This window comes from Salvia splendens, chromosome 21 (genome assembly GCF_004379255.2).
Source record: "Salvia splendens isolate huo1 chromosome 21, SspV2, whole genome shotgun sequence".
Taxonomy (NCBI): domain Eukaryota; kingdom Viridiplantae; phylum Streptophyta; class Magnoliopsida; order Lamiales; family Lamiaceae; genus Salvia; species Salvia splendens.
In genome coordinates, this window is record NC_056052.1 from 10027608 (window position 1) to 10046622 (window position 19015).

The 19015-nt window shown below is 39.6% G+C and overlaps 2 protein-coding genes across 2 annotated transcripts; both read right to left on the bottom strand.

Moving 5' to 3' along the window:
- Positions 1-4401: 4401 nt before the first annotated feature.
- LOC121785488 (allantoinase-like) lies at positions 4402-8349 on the bottom strand. The gene is made up of 14 exons (XM_042183934.1): positions 8197-8349; positions 7538-7643; positions 7258-7378; positions 6987-7060; positions 6785-6861; positions 6652-6688; positions 6486-6571; positions 6341-6400; positions 6122-6261; positions 5863-5989; positions 5640-5795; positions 5345-5566; positions 4918-5016; positions 4402-4839 (listed from the first exon to the last, which is right to left on the bottom strand). Exons 1-14 carry the CDS (start codon positions 8278-8280, stop codon positions 4711-4713), a joined length of 1518 nt encoding a protein of 505 aa, XP_042039868.1. The 5' UTR covers positions 8281-8349; the 3' UTR covers positions 4402-4710.
- Positions 8319-9198, bottom strand: LOC121785489. The gene is made up of 2 exons (XM_042183935.1): positions 8553-9198; positions 8319-8452 (listed from the first exon to the last, which is right to left on the bottom strand). Exons 1-2 carry the CDS (start codon positions 9051-9053, stop codon positions 8393-8395), a joined length of 561 nt encoding a protein of 186 aa, XP_042039869.1. The 5' UTR covers positions 9054-9198; the 3' UTR covers positions 8319-8392.
- Positions 9199-19015: the final 9817 nt, after the last annotated feature.

Consider the following 19015-nt stretch of genomic DNA (forward strand, 5'->3'; position numbering starts at 1 on the left):
TAGGACCTCCTCCAAAACCTCCTCTAGACTGCTGGAAAGGGGAATTCCTCTTCTGCCCTGAGTGTTGTGCTAAATGCAAAGAAGGTTGTGATCCCTCCGTACTTCCTGGAACACTATTTTCTGCTGACAAACGAGATTCAAAACTTAAGAGCATTGCCCCAATATCCTTCACTGTTCATGGTTCAACTCTGGTCGAAATAGAGGCCACTATCGGATCATATTCACGCCCTAGACCACCGAGGATATATAAATTTTGGTCGTGATCTGCTACTTTGCTTCCTGCGGAACCCAAAATGTCGAAGCACGGCTTCATCTTACTCAGATACTCTTTCATTGAAAGAGATTCATTCTTCATAGTTTGGATCTGCAACCTGTGTTGCATTATCTTAGCCATCGATCGATTTGCAAAGTTAGTTTGGATGGCTTCCCAGATCTCCTTGGTTGTCTTTAATCCAACAACCAACACCATAGCACTTTCCGCGAGAGAAGACAGTAACCAAGCAACAAGCCTCTGATCTTGTCGTTTCAACGCCACATATTATGGGTTTGGCATAGTTTGATTTGCCTCAGATCCTGGAATCCTCTGCGGAGGAGGTGGTTCCTCTCCGGTTAGATGTGATTCCAGCCCGTATCCCCAAATGGTGGCTTCAACCTGCTGTTCCCACATCAAGAAGTTCTCATTAGTGAGCTTCACAGAAATGGGAGGAATTTGTTGTAATGAAGGAATTGCCAGATTTTGTTGAACGGAAGATGAAGATACATAATAAGGTGCGTTTGATTCATTTGAATCTGCCATTCTTAGTCAAGGAATAAACCAAAAACAAAAGAGATGGGCAAAAGAGACAGGATCAGAAGGATCCTACTCTGATACCATGAAAGAAAAGGAAAGATTTCATTTTTGCTGAAAGAAAGCTCAAGGCTGAATAGGCTAAAATATATTTTTCCTTCAATGCAACTGTCATACATTGATTACTGATTATATAGCCACTCTAAGTGAGATCTGGATAACCAAGCTACACATGAATATATACAAAAACATCTAACAACTTACGAAAGAGATTCTGCAGTAAGTTTACTCTTTCCAGCTTGCACCACAACATCGCGCCAGCTGCGTTTGTGGTCCCTCACACTTGCTGGAATGCTCTCCACATTACCACGGCTTATATCCGTTGCATCCTTGTGTGTGCTACCCTTGACTTGGCTTGAGCATGATTCGCTAACAGGGAGTACTACATTTATAAGAATAATAGATTGAAATATAAATTATGTTGCATGTCATTTAATCAATCTTTTTATTTCTTTTTCTATAAGCATAGTTTTATTATCTTACATATTATTGTATATATAATATGTTTCTTTTCTTTTATCACACTATATGTTTTACATTTATATTTAATATTTTTTCACAATAGATATTATGTTTATGTTAAAATAAAATATTAAACATAAACATTGATATATGGTATGATAATTAAAATGGGTAAGAATTTCAGTTTATAAATTATTGTATAGTAATGTGATCAAATGCAAACTCTAAATATTGCACAAATTATAAAATAATAGCAACAAAAAAAGTCAATGCAATGTCAACTGTTGATGATGTGTTGAAATTGTGTTGACATTGTATTGACATAAAAATCTTGAAATTTTACATTGTGTTGACACTATGTTGAAAAGTTTGAAGTTTGTTCAATATATGAGTTTGCATTTTATCACTACCCGTATTGTATATATAACTATGCTTTTTTATTATAATATGTTTTTTATTTATATTTATATTTATATTTAATAATTTTAATTTAATATTTGATCATATTAGATATCATGTTTATGTAATAAAATGTTAAACAAAAACATAAATATACATAATACTAAATTTGGTATGCATTTCAATTTATGAATCTGACTAAATTTTAAAGTATTTGATTTTATAAATAAAAATATCTATTACATTATATATACTTATTAAACAAGAAAAAGAAATAAATTAATTGAATGTGTGTATTAAATAAATATACAAAATATATAGATTTAAAAACAAACACATTATACGTAAAAAAATACGTCAGATAAGGCCATCCACAATAGAAATAGCCCAGCAATAGCCCAGCCATAGCCTAGCCACTGCCACATCATCAGCACTAAAAATCCTTCTGCCACATCATCAAAACAAGCAAATAGCCCAGCAATAGCCCAGCCATAGCCTAGCCACATACTATCCACATCACTATTAACAAATATATACAAAATGCAACAATTAACAATAACGCAATATACGAAATTTAATTTACGAGACATATACGGGAAAATTCACTAATATTAATAAAATTTAAAAAGTACATAATTAAAAAAAATTACATAATTAAAAAAAATTACATTAATTAAATTTACAAATGAAAATTTAAAATAACATTACAACTTAAAGTTAAAAAATAAAAAAAAGACATAATTAAAATCTTAAAAAAATAAAAATGACATAATTTAAAATACAATTTTATAGAAAATCCTTGATTGAGATTGTCTCACATCGAAAGTGGAACATAAAACATTCAAGGATATCTCTCTATAAAAGAGAAACATCCTTGAATGAGATTGTCCCACATCGAAAGTGGAACATAAAACATTCAAGGATATCTCTCTATAAAAGAGAAACATCCTTGAATGAGTTTGTCCCACATCGAAAGTGGAACATAAAACATTCAAGGATATCTCTCTATAAAAGAGAAACATCCTTGAATGAGTTTGTCCCACATCGAAAGTGGAACATAAAACATTCAAGGATATCTCTCTATAAAAGAGAAACATCCTTGAATGAGATTTTCCCACATCGAAAGTGGAACATAAAACATTCGAAAGTGGAACATAAAACATTCAAGGATATCTCTCTATAAAAGAGAAACATCCTTGAATGAGTTTGTCCCACATCGAAAGTGGAACATAAAACATTCATGGATATCTCTCTATAAAAGAGAAACATCCTTGAATGAGTTTGTCCCACATCGAAAGTGGAACATAAAACATTCAAGGATGTCTCTATAAAATAGAGGCAACCAAGAATGAGTTTGTCCCACATCGAAAGTGGAACATAAAACATTCAAGGATGTCTCTATAAAAGAGAGACAACCAAGAATGAGTTTCATAAATTCGCAAGCCCATTAAATATATATGGACTATTACGAATTTCTAGTATAAATTTATTTATAAAAATTGATTTTTATATATAGAAAACAATTTTTATAAATAAATAATATTTTTTTATATTTGATTTTTTTTTAAAAATTTGAATTTGAAAAATTCGAATTTAAATAAAAAAAATCGCGCTGGGCGATCCGGGCGCTGCAATAGCGCCGAGCGGATCGCCCAGCGCCACGAAACCGCCTAGCGCTGCGCGGTTTCTCTCTCCAATCGTCCGCTGGGCGACTACAATAGATCGCCCAGCGAACCGCCCAGCGCCGGCGCTCGGCTGGGCGGTCGCTGGGCGCCTACTGTGGATGGCCTAACAAATTAATGCTTATAGAAAAAGAATAAAAAGTAAGCTTAACTAAAGATTTAGATGGAGAAAAATGGTAGAGTGAAAAACTGGAAAACAGGCGCCATTTTGGGTGGAGAAAATAATAATAGGCATTCTATTGAACCGAAAATTTATCAATAAATTGGTTTTTTTTTTCCAATTGAACCAATCAGGGACGGACCTAGCGCAGGCCAAGCCACCGCTCCCGCGGGGGCTTGGCCAGCGCCGGACCAGCACCCCTCATGGCCGACCCCAAATGTGAGAAATCATGTCACTCTGTGTCACTATGCGTAATGGCGAGGAAGAAGAGAAACAAAAGAAGAAAGGAGAATGGAAACGTGTTGAATTTACAAAAAGTTTAGCTAGTCTAGGAGAGGTACCTAGTATCTAGGTACAGACTACTCCATCCCACACCTTGTATTTTTATCTATTTTAAAAATCCAATTACTATGTTATCAAGTTTTCGTCGGTCCATAGCCAGTTTTTACAAAACTACTTCAAATATTTTTTATATTATGATTACAATTTACAATTAATCGATTATATACCTTTGATTGGTGACTTTATAATATTTTTAGTATTTAAATAAAAGTAACGAAGCAAATGAAAAAAAAATTGCATTTGTCAAAATTGCTTTTATTTATCATCCAAATTTATTTTAAATATAATTAAAATGTTGAGATTTATATGTGCTGATTTATCAATTATTAGATGACCAATTATTTAGGGATAGTGTATCAAGGCCAGATACTTTGCTTTATACATTCGATTTGGAATTGCATTTTAAGAAATTATGATAGTGATTTGTGAACTACTCTATACTTTGGTTTGTTAATTTGGAATTAGATAGCTATCAATTTAGATTGGATTAGGAGTTTTAGTAATATATATAGTACATGATAATGGTGATTTATTGAATTTTTTTAATTACAATTATCATCTGGTGTCTCACAAAATTTGTAAAAAATTTATATGTAAAATTCAATACAAAGTGTTTTACTTTAATTCAGCACCGGCTTCTTCGAATTTCTGGTTCCGTCCTTGGAACCAATTAATGGTTGTCCATAATATGGTGATGTAGATTTATCCTGAATTCAAAGAGGAGAAAGGTATATAATAAAGTAATGAAGATGTGGGCAGCTACAATTCATTATGGACAGTTTGCAGAAATGTGGCAACTAACAAATGGTATGGTGTGATCATTTAGCCAAGATGGGGACGCCGCAGGCTGCCGGAGCGTGCTTCCCACTTCGGTAAACGAGATTGCCTCTCGCAAAAGTGGCTACAACTTTTCCCGCCAATTTGGATCCCATGTATGCTGAAATGTTCTGCACACCACCATCCATAGTTTACACAAGTAGTAAAACAGAGACACGAAGGTTTTGGTTTTGGTTTTGGTTACTGACCCGATGCTTAAGGTATACCGGGTGATCTTCGTCCAGTTCAAATTCCACATCAGGATCCCACACCACGATATCTGCATAATTTCCGGCTGCGATCGCCCCCTGCCACCCAATCCAATCCAATTCAATCTAACATGTCCATATGTATATATACTCCTTCCGTCCACAAAAAATAGTCTCATTTGTGGACGACACGAGTTTTAATGAGAAAATGATAAAGTAAGAGACGGGGGATAAAAAGTAGGTAAAATAAAAGAGATATGGAGAAACGTAGGTAAAAAGTATGGGAAAAAGGAGAAAAAGAGGGTAAAGTATAAGAGAGAAACTTTCTATTTTAAAAAATGAGACTATTTTTTTTGGACAAGGGACATTTTTTTGAGGACTGAGAGAGTATTATATACACAAGACTAGGCAAGAGTGTGTATGTGACCTTAAGATGCTGTGAAGCCAGTTTTGCCGGCTTCTCACTCCACCAAGTAACCAACCGATGGAGACTGATCCCATGTTTGCGTCCGTACGACCATGTCACCGGTAGAACAAACTGCAGTGAAGATACACCGCCCCACGCTCTCAGGAAATCACCCTCCTCCAACAGCTTCAGCTCCGGAGCTGAGGGCGAGTGATCCGAACTCAGCATATCGATCTCTCCATCCTACATCAAACCAACTACTCAATACCACAACCAAGGAACCACTTATGTATATATATATATATATAGCTAGTACCAGCAAAGCTTCCCAGAGCTTGTCTCTATTATGAGCATCACGGATTGGTGGAGCGCACTTGAAGCGTGTATCTCCATCTGCTATTTCTTCAGCTGAGAAGGCCAAATAGTGGGGGCACGTCTCTACGCTTATGCTATCACCGCTACTCTTAGCTTCCTGATATAAACACCTACCTCATTATGAGACAGGATTCATTTTAGATCGAATTAATAAACGTGCATACCTTTATAAGGTCTAAAGAGGATCCAGCATCAGCCAAATGAACAATGTGGAGATGAGCACCCTCGGCAACACCTCCGCCTCTAGTGTTTTTACTTACTTTTAACAGCTCTCTTATTGCAGCTTCTTCCCTGCACAAATACAAGACCATTGCCATGGTTGACACCCCGAGTTATTAACTTCATACCACCTCTCTTTTTATTTCTTCTTCCCTAATGAAAAATCTCAGAAACTTGTACAAGTCTTCCATGAATAGCTCATACCATGAAGCAGCCCGAGTCTTGAGATACGTGGAATACGATCTAGGATTTGCAGCACCATTATCTGCCGTATCCAGCTCTTGAGGAATCTCAGCGTGCACAAGGAGTGGTCTTCTATATTTTGCCAGTACAGACAGCCCTTCCTACGCGAAGCTCTAAGTATTCAAACAACCTCAAACACAGACAAACATTACTTTATGGTTGTATATATAAGATGGATACCCTTATATGGCTGGAATTTGTCATGGGAAAGTCATCGATTCCTGAGGGGCACATGAAAGACTACAAAGAATGCACCAAATTCAGATGATGCATAAAAATTATATCTTCAGTTGATGTTCCATTCAAGAATAATAAATATGCAAACCTTGAGGCCAAGTGCTCCAGCTTCAAGAAGACGCTCCAAAGCAGTTGAATTGAATGCATTTTCCGGAACCAGACCTCCCCAAAAACCTTTCCAGACGGACAAGTCAGCTACACATGTACTAAATCTTAAGCTACCAAAGAGTCAAGACCGGTAGTACAAAACCTACCAACATCAACGAAGATCCTCCCCTGAGCTGCCTGGACCTGAATGTACGAGCACCAAAAGGACGTAAATGAGCAAGATAAGATAACAACGATTCATATAAATAAGGAGACTCTATAGTTTATCTCTCACTGTACCTTAAGTTTGAGTGTCTCTTCTGAAACTGTAGATGGATCGCTATTCAAAGGCATGTCAATCAATGTTGTGATACCACCTGTTAGAGAGCAAAACCAAATACAATATAAAGTTTAATGCATAAACTTCGTAGTTCCATAAAAAAATATAAACTTCTGACTTGAAGAAATTTAGAGAGTAAACTAAACAAGTAAATCTGCATACCAGCAGCAGCTGCCATTGTCCCTGAAGGAAATCCTTCCCATTCGGTTCTTCCAGGGTCGTCAAGATGTGCATGCCTGCCAAAGCAAACACAAATCCTTAGAAATCAAATCATTGGAAAAAGTGGGGAAAATTTTGTTTCTGGCATAGATTTGGAAGGGAAACATCTAACTTGCGAAATCTCTCATGATGAAGCATAATAATAATGATGTGAGTTTTCTGGTTGATGGAAATAAACATGAAGGGGAAACGAATTAGTGTTTCATCATCTTACACATCGATCAGTCCAGGCATAACAACAGCATCCCCATAATCAATTATTTGGTGAGTCCAGGCATTCCCACGCCAATCATCTCCCTCAACAACGGCTACAATCTTCTCGTCTTTCACTTCAACTGTTAATGATCCACACAAGTTAAGAAACGAGTACATGGCCCAAAAAGTATTAGAGTTCTGGAATTTAATAAGCTGCTTATAAAAACATTATCCGAAATAGAAGAAGGCCGTAAAACTTGAATGTGATTTCCCAATATATGATCATCACTAGCTCGCACCTGCACCAGAAACCATTGCATCTGGCGTCACAATACGCTTGCTAGCTATCCAGTAATGCCTTTGCTGTACATGGCTGCAGTTGATTCTCTTGGATTGTCGAACAAACTACAGTGGAATATGCATTAACATAATTTATAATGAAAAAATTTAACACCAAAGGTCAATGCTGTTATCCAGTTTTATCAGAAGTGAAGAAGCAGTAATTATCCTCATCTAATGAAGACTAGAAGATGAGACCAGGGAAAATGCTTTTTGCTACTGTTCATCCATTTAGTTGTATGAGTGCATAAGCATATCAAACATTTAATTATATCCAAGAAAAGCTTCCACTAATACTATCATGTAGATACTCCAAAAAGTATCAGGAGAACAGTGACATTTCACAACAATATGTATAAAAGAATTCCAAGCAAAATACAACTCCAATAAACCACTGTTCTATGCAATTGCACATCCAACTCAGATTTGCATGATGAAATTTCAACATCAACATCAACAAGAATCATGATATATCAGTTTTGGAAAAGAAAAACCATGTGGAGAAATCCAAGAAAACAATATGAGCTCAGAGATTCTGTTTATATAGCAAACGCCCAAAAACATTCAAGAATCTGCATATTCTAGAATCAACACAAAGTGTGAAGGAAAGGAACCAAACCTGGGGAAGACGATCGGAACAGAGAAGAATGAGAGATGCAAGAATTGGCAGCAGAGCAAGAAGCCTTAGTTTCCCAGACTCCATGTTCTCTGCCACACACTCTCTCTCTCTCTTGTGTAAATGTTTGGTATCACTCTAGATCAGCTCTAAAAAGGCAAGTCCATAGAAGTTTTCATAACGTTACCCCAGGATTGCGTCACAGACCAATGAAAATGCTCGTTAGTTGCAGCGATTGACTCCGTGACTCCATGATTATCTTACCAGAAACTTCCAATCATCCATTAAAAATCAAATCTTTAAGACTAAAAGCCAAAATTTATGCCCAAACTCACAAGAATCTAAAAGTGAGATTTTACCTGCTGTTTACCGTAGGGGGTGGAGGCGGCTTTGGCTGCTCCAGCTCTTGCAACGTGCGGAGTCGCCGAGACCAGAAGAGGCGGGGCGAAAGATAACACCCAACGGAAACGGGGTAAATTCCACGAATGTACGTCGTGAGAGTCGATATCCGCCATTTGTACTCGGAAAAAAACATTTCCCGTGATGGGAAAGACACGTGAGCCTCTCGCGTCTTTTATAAACACGCATGATGATCTTGCGTCTTTGTGTAAACACGCGTGACACTCTCGCGTCTTTGTGTAAACACGCGTGACACTCTCGCGTCTTTGTTTAAACACGCGTGACGCTCTCGTGTCTTTGCCTTGGATACATGTTCCAGGCGGCAGAAACTTCACTTCCACCTCGCTCACTCTCTCACTCTCAGCGACGCCCAACGTCTCTAGCCGGCGGAAATCGAAGTGAATCCGATATTTTGATGCTCTAATTCCTATTTTAAGTGGTGTTAGGTCATTTTTGACCATTAATTTCAATTATCATTGTTATATGTTAGTTAGGTATAGATTTAGGGTTCATGGTTTGACATTGTGTGACAAGAAAAACATTGAATTTAGGCCATTGATATAGTTATATGTATGCATTGTAAACTAAATATATAATCGAAGCATTGAACTTAGCATTGAATTTTCGTATTTAATTTTGTGCAATATTTATTTAAGTATGTTGAATTTAGAGTATATGATGTTTTGTCGTACTTATTTTGCAGGTTCGATGGTGTTTGTGAGTTTATATTGGGATGGGAAAATTATTCAGCTCCCAGGTTTGGGTGTTGCTTATGATCCCCATCGTGCAAAATCATTTATTATATTGAATGAAAAGATATCTTATTATCAACTAGTTTCAATGATATGTGAAAAAATTGGAATTGATTTGGATGCATATACAATTGATTTAACATTGAGGCATCCTGTGGTTTTTAGTGGAGTGGTGAATTATATAGCTACACCAGTGGATGATAATTTGTTGGAGTATATGTTTGCTGAAAATCCACGTCAAATTGAACTTTTTATTGAATATACTCCGGTTACTACTGCGTTGCAATTTGAACCACCTATCACTCATCATGATGTTGGAACGTCTAGGAGAGATGATTATCATAGTTTTGATGTCGGGACATCTAGGAGGGATGATGAATATCATAGCTTTGAATTCAACACATTTGGGAGGGAGGTGATGAACAACTAGATGTACCAAATGTGACATGTGATGGTTATGATGGTTCTGATAATTGTGATGGTTCAGATGGTTCTGATAATTGTGATGGTTCAGATGGTTCTGATCATTGTGATTGTTCAGATGGTTCTGATCATTGTGATGGTTCAGATGGTTCTGATTGTGATGGTTCCGATGGTTCTCAACCAAGTGATCTTGATTGTAGTGCAGAATCATGTGAAGATTCTACAGACGACGAGACACTTGATATGATGGTTGAGAATTATGTACAACCATCTGTTAGTGGGGAGCAACCTGTTCCCGACTACGTGCCCGAAGGGTTACCATTTTTTCGATCATTACCATGTGAAGGCAGCCGAGGTTACTTTTCAGAAGACCATGGAGTGGGTAAAGAAGATATGTGGTATTGGGATGAGGATAATCCGAGACATATAGATGTGGGAACGAAATTTGATAGCAAATTGCAGTTGAAAACTGCTGTAACATTATGGCATGTGGGAACAGGTCGGATGTATGAGGTTATGGATAGTAAATCAAGAAGATGACATGCAGTTTATAGGGACCCATTTGGTCCAAAAAGAAAAGGCAAGGACCTTGGGCAACGATACACATGTAATTGGGAGGTTAAAGCAACGTTTAAGAAACGAGATGGTAGCTGGTCTATCAATTCATGGGTTGATCGTCATTGTTGTATGGGAGATCACGATCCAAGTGAACATGTTAATCTTACATCATCCATGATTGCTCTCTGTATTCGAAGTCAAATTGAAAACGCAAGAGACTATCGCGTGTTTGGTTAAAACACGCAAGAGGCTCACGCGTCTTTCCCATCACTGGAAACATTTTTTTTCCGGGTACAAATGGCGGATATTATCTCCCATGACGTACATTCGTGGAATTTACCCACGGAAACGGTGAGAGAAATGAGAGTAATAGCATCCACAACGGCGAGCACAAGCTCGTCCGTCAGTCCGTGCCGCCGGCGCGGATGAGCTGCCGCCGCTGCGCTCTTGCCGCTGGCACGGCTCTGCTCGATGCATCGAGCACGTCCGTGCCAGCGAGCAGGCAACGTGTCAGCGTGTGATTGGCCAACGACATAGCCGTTGGCAATTTATTTTTTTTAAAATCAGGTTTTAATTAAAAAATCTGATTAAAAAAATATTTTCCCACTTCCCATAAAATTATATCCGTTTTCTACCCACTTTTAATTTATTTTTTAATTTTTTTCCCAAAAATACACATTTTCATCTATAAATACCTCCACTTCCACACCAAAAATTTACACCACACTACACAATTATCATCTAAATTCTCTCATTTCCATTCTCAATTCTCATCAATCTTCCTTTCACTCTTACTCTTACAACAAAACAATGTCCAGACACGACGATCACCCCCGGCTCCCAAGGTTGGAACCCCGATTGGTTCGGTTCACAACCGTTTCCTAGTCCGGAAACAGAATATTCGGCCCCTCCTCAAACCCAAGGTTCGGAAGTTCTAGGTGGCTACCGGCCTTACCGGATCAACGACCAAGAGCGAGGTCGAGCGGCCCCTCCCAAACTCTGACTCCTCTTACTCGCGGTGTCCGCACACCGTACACTCCAGCGGAGATGGAGCAATTGATCAAAACATTCTTGTCAATCTCCGAAAATCCGGAGGTTGGCACGAACCAATCCGGTGATCATTATTGGTGGCGTATCTGTCGCCGGTACAAGAGCGAGGTCGAGCGGCCCCTCCCAAACTCTGACTCCTCTTACTCGCGGTGTCCGCACACCGTACACTCCAACGGAGATGGAACAATTGATCAAAACATTCTTGTCAATCTCCGAAACTCCGGAGGTTGGCACGAACCAATCCTGTGATCATTATTGGTGGCGTATCTGTCGCCGGTACAAGAGCGAGGTCGAGCAGCCCCTCCCAAACTCTGACTCCTCTTACTTGCGGTGTCCGCACACCGTACACTCCGGCGATTGATCAAAACATTCTTGTAAATCTCCGAAAATCCGGAGGTTGGCACGAACCAATCCGGCGATCATTATTGGTGGCGTATCTGTCGCCGGTACAATGAAAACTGGCCGGCTGGAACAATCGAGCGCAACGAGAGTATGGTGCGCAACGCCATATACAGAGCCAATGAAGAAATCCAAAAGTTCCAGGGGTATTACCTCTAAGAAGAGCAGTCGGCGGGGAGCGGCCGGAGCGAGGTCGACATCTCAGTTCTGCCTTGTCGACCTACCAATCCATGAACTACAAGGCGTTCAAGTACCTCAACATTTGGCAGGAGACGCGGCCGCATCCGAAGTATAGGGGAGGCGTAACATCCTCCTCTAGCGGCTCCTCCAAATGGTCAAGGTTGGTATTCCTATCCGACGCCGGCTTCGAAGACGTGGCTAGCCAACTTGCCAGAGCTAACTTGGGTAGCTCCGACGCCGGCCCGAGCGGTTCCCAACGCCGACCGCAAGGAAGGAAGAAGGCGGCGACCAACCGCCATCGCGCCGCGACTCCATCCGCCCCCGCTCCCGAACCGGCTCCCGCTCCCGCTCAAATTTAAACTATGACCCCCGAGCAACTTCGATCGGATGTTTTGGACCAACTCAATTTGGACCAACTCAATTTGGGGGGTTTTGGACCAACTCAATTTGGCCGATAGGTCAACTATGACCCCCGAGCAACTTCGATCGGATGTGGCGATGATACGGGGTCTGCAAAGAACGTTGGGGGTATTGCCAGATGATGAATAGTCTTCCCCATGGGCATTTTTACGCTTAAATTATGTAATTTTTAATTTTTAGCAATTTAATTATGTATTTTTTATTTTTTTAGGATTCTAAGTATGCAATTTTTATTTTTTAGGATTTTAATTATGCAATTTTTATTTTTTAGGAATTTAATTATGTAATTTTTAATTTTTTGTAATTTGTAATATTATATCGGGTATTTTTAATGTATTTAATTTTGTGGAAATGTTTTTATTTAAATTGAATAATGGAATGGTGGGACCCTTGTGCTCGTCCTTACGGAAGAGCACGGATGTGGGTGTTGTGCTCTTGCCTAAGAGCAGGCAGAAAAAGTGGGTCCGGGCCCACATCCTTGATCGTTGGCAAGAGCACGGATGTGGATGCTCTAAGAAAAAAGACAAGGGTGTAAAGTAACTGTTAGGGTTTGTATACTAGAAATCACATTTCGAGTAATTGAATACTGTAAAACTATAATTATTATTTTCCAATGAATGCAACAAATTATTTTTGTCATGATGTTGTTATGTTTTACATTTAATGGATGTTTATTACACATTTAAATGTACAAGCGAACATAACAAAGTCTGAGTCTTTGTTTTAGTTGACCGGTTGTTGGTTGCGCTCAATTTAAGGTACGCGGTCAGTCCTGAACAAATAAAACCTATCGTGAAAGGTTGCAATGTCAGTCCGACTATTTCTAAGTCTTATTGAAATAAGATGACGATGGTGTGGTATAGCATTGAATGGATCTAACAGCAAGAAGAGTCTTTATGCTATCTACTGAAAGACGAGGTCTTGATAATCAATTTCTTAATCAATGTACGTTATCATTGAGCATATGATATTGAGTATCTACTACTTTGACTTACTAAAGGTGCGAGTTTTTCGTCACCCAACGATCCAGGTATATTGAGTAGTGGTGATCATTATCTGGCGGTGCTAGGATTGCTATTATGTTGAATCGTGCGCGAGGAGAGTCTCGTTTGATAACATCCACAAGAGGAGCTCGAAACAAGATTTTATTATTCGAAACCTAGCTAGTTGGAGTTTTATTACTCTATGAATAATAAATAAGAGTTTCTTGTTAAGTCCACACTTGGAGATTAAAATATGTTAATTAATTAAGTCCATAGCAGGCATTGATTAATTAATGGATGTTTCTATCTAAAGTACGAGAAATGAATTACACACACAAAAGGAAACCCAGAATACTTGTAATTTCGGATTTGGAAAGGCAATGCAATATTACTTCTGTAGTGGCTGCTTGTAATATTCCAGTATAAGCTTGTATTAAATTGCGGGTTCAATTTAATTAGCAAAAAGCTAATTGGGTGAGGCCATGTCCAAATTCTTCCTTAGATCCCTGACTGGGCCCAATATGTGACTTAATATAAATAGGAGAATAAAGGAGACAGAAAATATACTTTTTCCTAATCATAATTTTCGTCCCTCTCCATCTAGAGAGAGAATCGAAAATTGCTCTCCTTCCGTGAGCAGTTTTATGTCTTCGTTATTTAAGTTCTAGTACACTGGTGAGATTTGCCCACACAAATATCAGTCTACAGTCCGGGACACCAGTCAGAAGATCCGAGGTCGAGTTCTCAAGATCTTCACGTAGAGAACACGCAAGCCATCTTCGATTCTCAAGTGAATTAACGAGGTAAATTGGCTAACTCCGTATTACGCATGTTTTAGGGATATTTTGTGCTAAAGCATGTTTATAATTCAAGTTGCGAGCATGATACATGTGATAATTACGCGAATAGAGTTTGTCTGCATAATCTGCTAAATAAAACAGTTTTGTGTGATCTGTGAGAACGCATGCTTCCGCTGCCAACCCCTTCAATTGGTATCAGAGCCAGTCTTTGGCTCAAATTATTTAGATTTAAATTTCGCTAAATTCATGTATGCATGTGTTATTTGATTACGAAGCATGTTCTTGTTTGTTTTTGTTTAATTTTTATGCATGTTGAATGAGAACTGCCGAATCAAACAACTTGAATTTTTCGATCACATGAGACGTGCAATCCGTCGGCGCTCGCGCCGAGACGGATCGCACCACGCGCGATTGGGATTAGGGTTGTCGATTGAGTGGGAGCCAAGGGTTCACGATCAAGGGGCGACGCGCAGACGAGCAAGGGCTCGACGCGCCGCCGACCGAGACCGAACCCTAGGCCGCACCCGTACTAAGGTCGACACTGAGGCTGGCGCGGTGCGGCGGTTCAACCGAGAACTCGCCGAGACACCGAGACGCCGAGAGCCCAAACCCTAGGTGGAAGGATCGAGACGAAGCTCCGAACCACTGGGCGAGACGTGCACGCCTAGTCGTGCGACGTATGCCGCTGGAGATGGAGCATCGTGTCTCGGATGTGTCGAGACAGGCGGTCGACTGGAGGCGCACCACCGTGCGCGCGCCTGGACGAGACGCTCACGACACCCGACGGCGCGGCTAGGCGAGACGCCACCACGGGCCACGTGCCACCCGACGCGACTGCGTAGGCCGAGAGCAGCAGCGCCATGTGCGCGAGCCGCTGGCCGAGACGTGGTCATGGTCGACGCGTCGTGGTCCGACGACGAACTCGTCGGATCTTCGTCGTTCATCGTACGTGCAAACCTCGTGCGATGAAATAACGATGAAGGATTATTTTAATGATTATTTAATTTTTAATTAAAAGAAATCATTAAAATATTATTATTTAATGGTATTAAAATATTTTTGGAAGATTTCCCTAGATTTTAGGTATATTTTTATTATTATCTATATCTATGGAGATAAATAACATTATTTTATTCCTAGATGATATAGACAAGAATAATTTAATAGTTTCCTAATATTTATATATCTAGAATCCTAAACATGATAGATATGTATGAATTCATTAAATAATAAAACTTCTCTTCCTAATCTTGAACATGGAAATAAATTGAATTTAATTTTTCCTGTCTTAATAAGAATTAAATAACCTAATTATTTTAGATATATCTTATAGTAGACATGAATAATAATTAGATTCTAGAACATTACTTTCATAAAGGAAGATACCAATTATGAATAAAAGATTAATTATCCAGCATATTAAATACCAACAGAATTTAATCAAGCCTTAATCTGCCTTAAGGCTAAGGATAATTAAATAAAAACCATAACCAAAATATCTAAGCTATATTTACGAACTCGACGTTTGTATATGGTCTCCATCAATTGGTCTGCAATTTATGAAGCTTGTTTTCTAATATTATCGCCACCTGCTCTGTGGGGGCAATAATCCTAAGAAATAGTGAGTTCATGAGGGCGGACTTCTCAAATATAAATAGTATGAACTAAAGTGTGGTTTCCAATATTATCGCCACCTGATCTGTGGGGACAATAATCCTAAGAAACTACGAGATTCAAAAGTTCACACAGGATTTATGGGATAGCTTGATCTTGTTAGCAGCACATGAGCATTGTTATGGGAGTGTGTTGTAGGAATGAGACTCTGTAATGCTAAATTCGGTGGTCTTGCTTAGGCAACATTAGGCGGCCATGCCACTTTGTGGTCTCTGGACTATTCGTCGGTGTTGTGACCAGTAAAATTGTTAGATTTCTATGCGTATTGACTTCCTCTGGAGGGTACAAAATTTTAATTTTACAGTTGTAAGATTTTGAAAAGTTTTATGGTTAATTTAATCAAACTTCTTACATAAGTTTATGACAAATGGTAAAATACTATGTATTGCAGTGCAAATCAAATCGTCAATATGTCGTTCAATCATCTTTCTGCAATTCTTAAAGAAAACAAACTCGAGGGCCAAAATTACATTGAATGGAAGCAAAACTTGGATATCATTCTTACAGCAGAAGAGTACAACTTTGTACTCACAACCCCGCGACCTCCAGTGCCGCCGGCCAACTCAGCGGCAGGAGTCAGAGATGCACACAGACGGTGGCATAAGGCGAATGAGATGGCTAAGTGCTATATGTTGGCATCTGTGTCATCAGTGCTCAAGCATCAGCATTCAACCATGGAAACAGCCGCCGAGATCATGCAGAATCTCAAGAATCTCTTTGGTACTCAGAATCGAACGACAAAGTCTCAAGCCTTTCGGAGTATTATGTCGAAGACAATGAAGGAAGGCTCGTCTGTGAGGGACCATGTCCTCGAGATGTTGGGCCACCTCAACCAGATTGAGGTCTTGGGAGGGATGATCGATCCCGAGTCCTAGGTGACTATTATCCTTCAAAGTCTTCCTCCTAGCTTCCAACAGTTCAAGCTCAATTTCGAGATGTACAAAAGGAACTACACCTTGGCAGAGCTGTGGATTGAACTTCAGTCGGCATAGGACCTTATGGTCCAAGCTAAGGCGGCCATGATGACTTCGGCGCCTCATTCCTCTGGCTTTAAGCCTAGCAAAGGAAAAAAGGCAGACACCGAACTCAGAATCATGCAAAGTGGCTAAGGGAAAGAAGAAAAAGAGGGCAAACAAGAAGCCCACGGGGAAGTGTTTCAAGTGTGGAAAAAAGGGGCATTGGAAGCCAGACTGTCCTAAAAAGGGCAAGGCTACAGGTATGCACCAAGCTTTAGTCGTCGAGTCATGTTTGGCTTCGACATCTACTTGCACTTGGGTAATTGACACGGGAGCCACTGATCATATTTGTTTTGATCCTGACTTAATGCAGGTGACAAGACGGCTACATGATCGTGAGATCGAAGTCCAGCTGGGCGACGCTACAAAAGTGGCGGCCGTTGCAGTGGGAGACGTTTATTTGCGTTTTAGTAGTGATAGATTTTTTATTTTGAAGAATGTTTTATTGATACCTTCTTTTAGAAGAAATTTAATTTCAGTTTCTAAATTAGTTTTTGATGGATATTCGATTTCTTTTAATGACAACTGCGTTATTAAGAAAGATGGCTCTTATATCTGTCGTGGTATCATGGAAAACGATTTGTACACAATCACATCTACACAGTTTAATAATTGCAAATCAGAACTCAATACAACATAAAAAATTTCAAAGAAACGAAAGGAACCTTCAAGTTCAATGAACGAAACGTACTTATGGCACCTTAGACTTGGTCAATCTAATGAAAGGAGGATCCATTCTCTTGTTCAACAAGATCTAATTAAAGGTCTACAGGAGGAACCTTTTCATAAGTGTGAGTCATGCTTAGAAGGCAAGATGACCAAGAGGCCTTTTCAGGCTAAGGGCAATAGGGCCAAGGAAATACTTGAGCTCGTTCATTCCGATGTATTTGGACCAATGTCTACTGAAGCAAGAGGTGGTTTTCGGTACTTCATCACATTCATTGATGACATCTCGAAAATTGCATATGTCTATTTGATGACCCACAAGTCAGAGTCTTTTGACAAGTTCAAGAACTTTAAGGCCCCAGTGGAAAAGTATCATGGTAAGAGTATCAAATGCCTGCGATCTGACCATGGAGGCGAATACCTCAGTGCCGAGATTTTGAACTACTTATCGGAGTCGGGAATTGAATCCCAACTGATTGCGCCGGGCACGCCCCAGCAGAACGGCGTGGCTGAAAGAAGGAACATGACCTTGTTAAACATGGTCCAATCGATGATGAGTTATGCATGACTACCTATTTCGTTTTGGGGACATGCCTTGCTTTCTGCAAGCCATATATTAGACAATTTACCGTCAAAATCCGTACCTACTACTCCTTATGCGTTGTGGACTGGGCGCAAGCCTAATCTAGCACATCTCAAGATTTGGGGTTGCCCGGCTCATGTATTGAAAAAGGATCCAACTAAGCTAGGATCAAGGACGGAGGTATGTTTGTTTATAGGGTATCCCAGAGGGACGAAAGGTTATGAATTCTTTAGTATCTGAGATAAGAAAGTTATTGTGAGCACTCACGCCACATTCTTAGATGAAGACTATGTAATGAATCATAAACCCATCAGTGAAGTGGCTCTTGAAGAGCTAACTTCTGTCACAAGTTCCATTAACAAAGAACAAGTACCAAGTATACAAACAATTCCCGAAACTTTAACTTCTACTGCAAGTATTGTAGTGTCGTGCCGCAGTGGGAGGGTCTCACATGAGCCCGATAGATACATTGGTTTGGGGGAATCCATGGATCACTCCTCGGACAGCAATGTATTAGATCCGTGGAACTTTGCGGAGGCGCTGGCAGATGTGGATCATTGTGAGTGGGTAAAAGCAATGGATTCAGAACTACAATCTATGATAGACAAAGACGTCTACGATTTGTCCGTCCTACCCGAAGGCTGTAATGCCATTGGGAGTAAGTGGATATATAAACGTAAACGTGGACCCGATGGACGAGTTAAAGTCTTCAAGGCAAGACTAGTGGCTAAGGGGTATACCCAAAAGGAAGGTGTCGATTACGATGAGACTTTCTCCCCAGAGGCCATGCTCAAATCGATCCGGACACTATTGTCTATAGCAGCTTATATGGATTGGGATGTATGGCAGATGGACGTTATGGTTGCATTTCTAAACGGCGGTCTTGAGGAGACCATCTACATGGAACAACCCGAAGGAT

Coding starts and splice junctions, on each gene's coding strand:
- LOC121785488 (XM_042183934.1), bottom strand. CDS start 8,280: ATGGAGTCTGGGAAACTAAGGCTTCTTGCTCTGCTGCCAATTCTTGCA. Junction 6,401..6,485: donor CTGGAGCACTTGGCCTCAAG/GTTTGCATATTT, acceptor CATTCTTTGTAG/TCTTTCATGTGCCCCTCAGG. Junction 5,796..5,862: donor CCTCTTTAGACCTTATAAAG/GTATGCACGTTT, acceptor TGTTTATATCAG/GAAGCTAAGAGTAGCGGTGA.
- LOC121785489 (XM_042183935.1), bottom strand. CDS start 9,053: ATGGTCAAAAATGACCTAACACCACTTAAAATAGGAATTAGAGCATCA. Junction 8,453..8,552: donor CCCCCTACGGTAAACAGCAG/GTAAAATCTCAC, acceptor GTTTCTGGTAAG/ATAATCATGGAGTCACGGAG.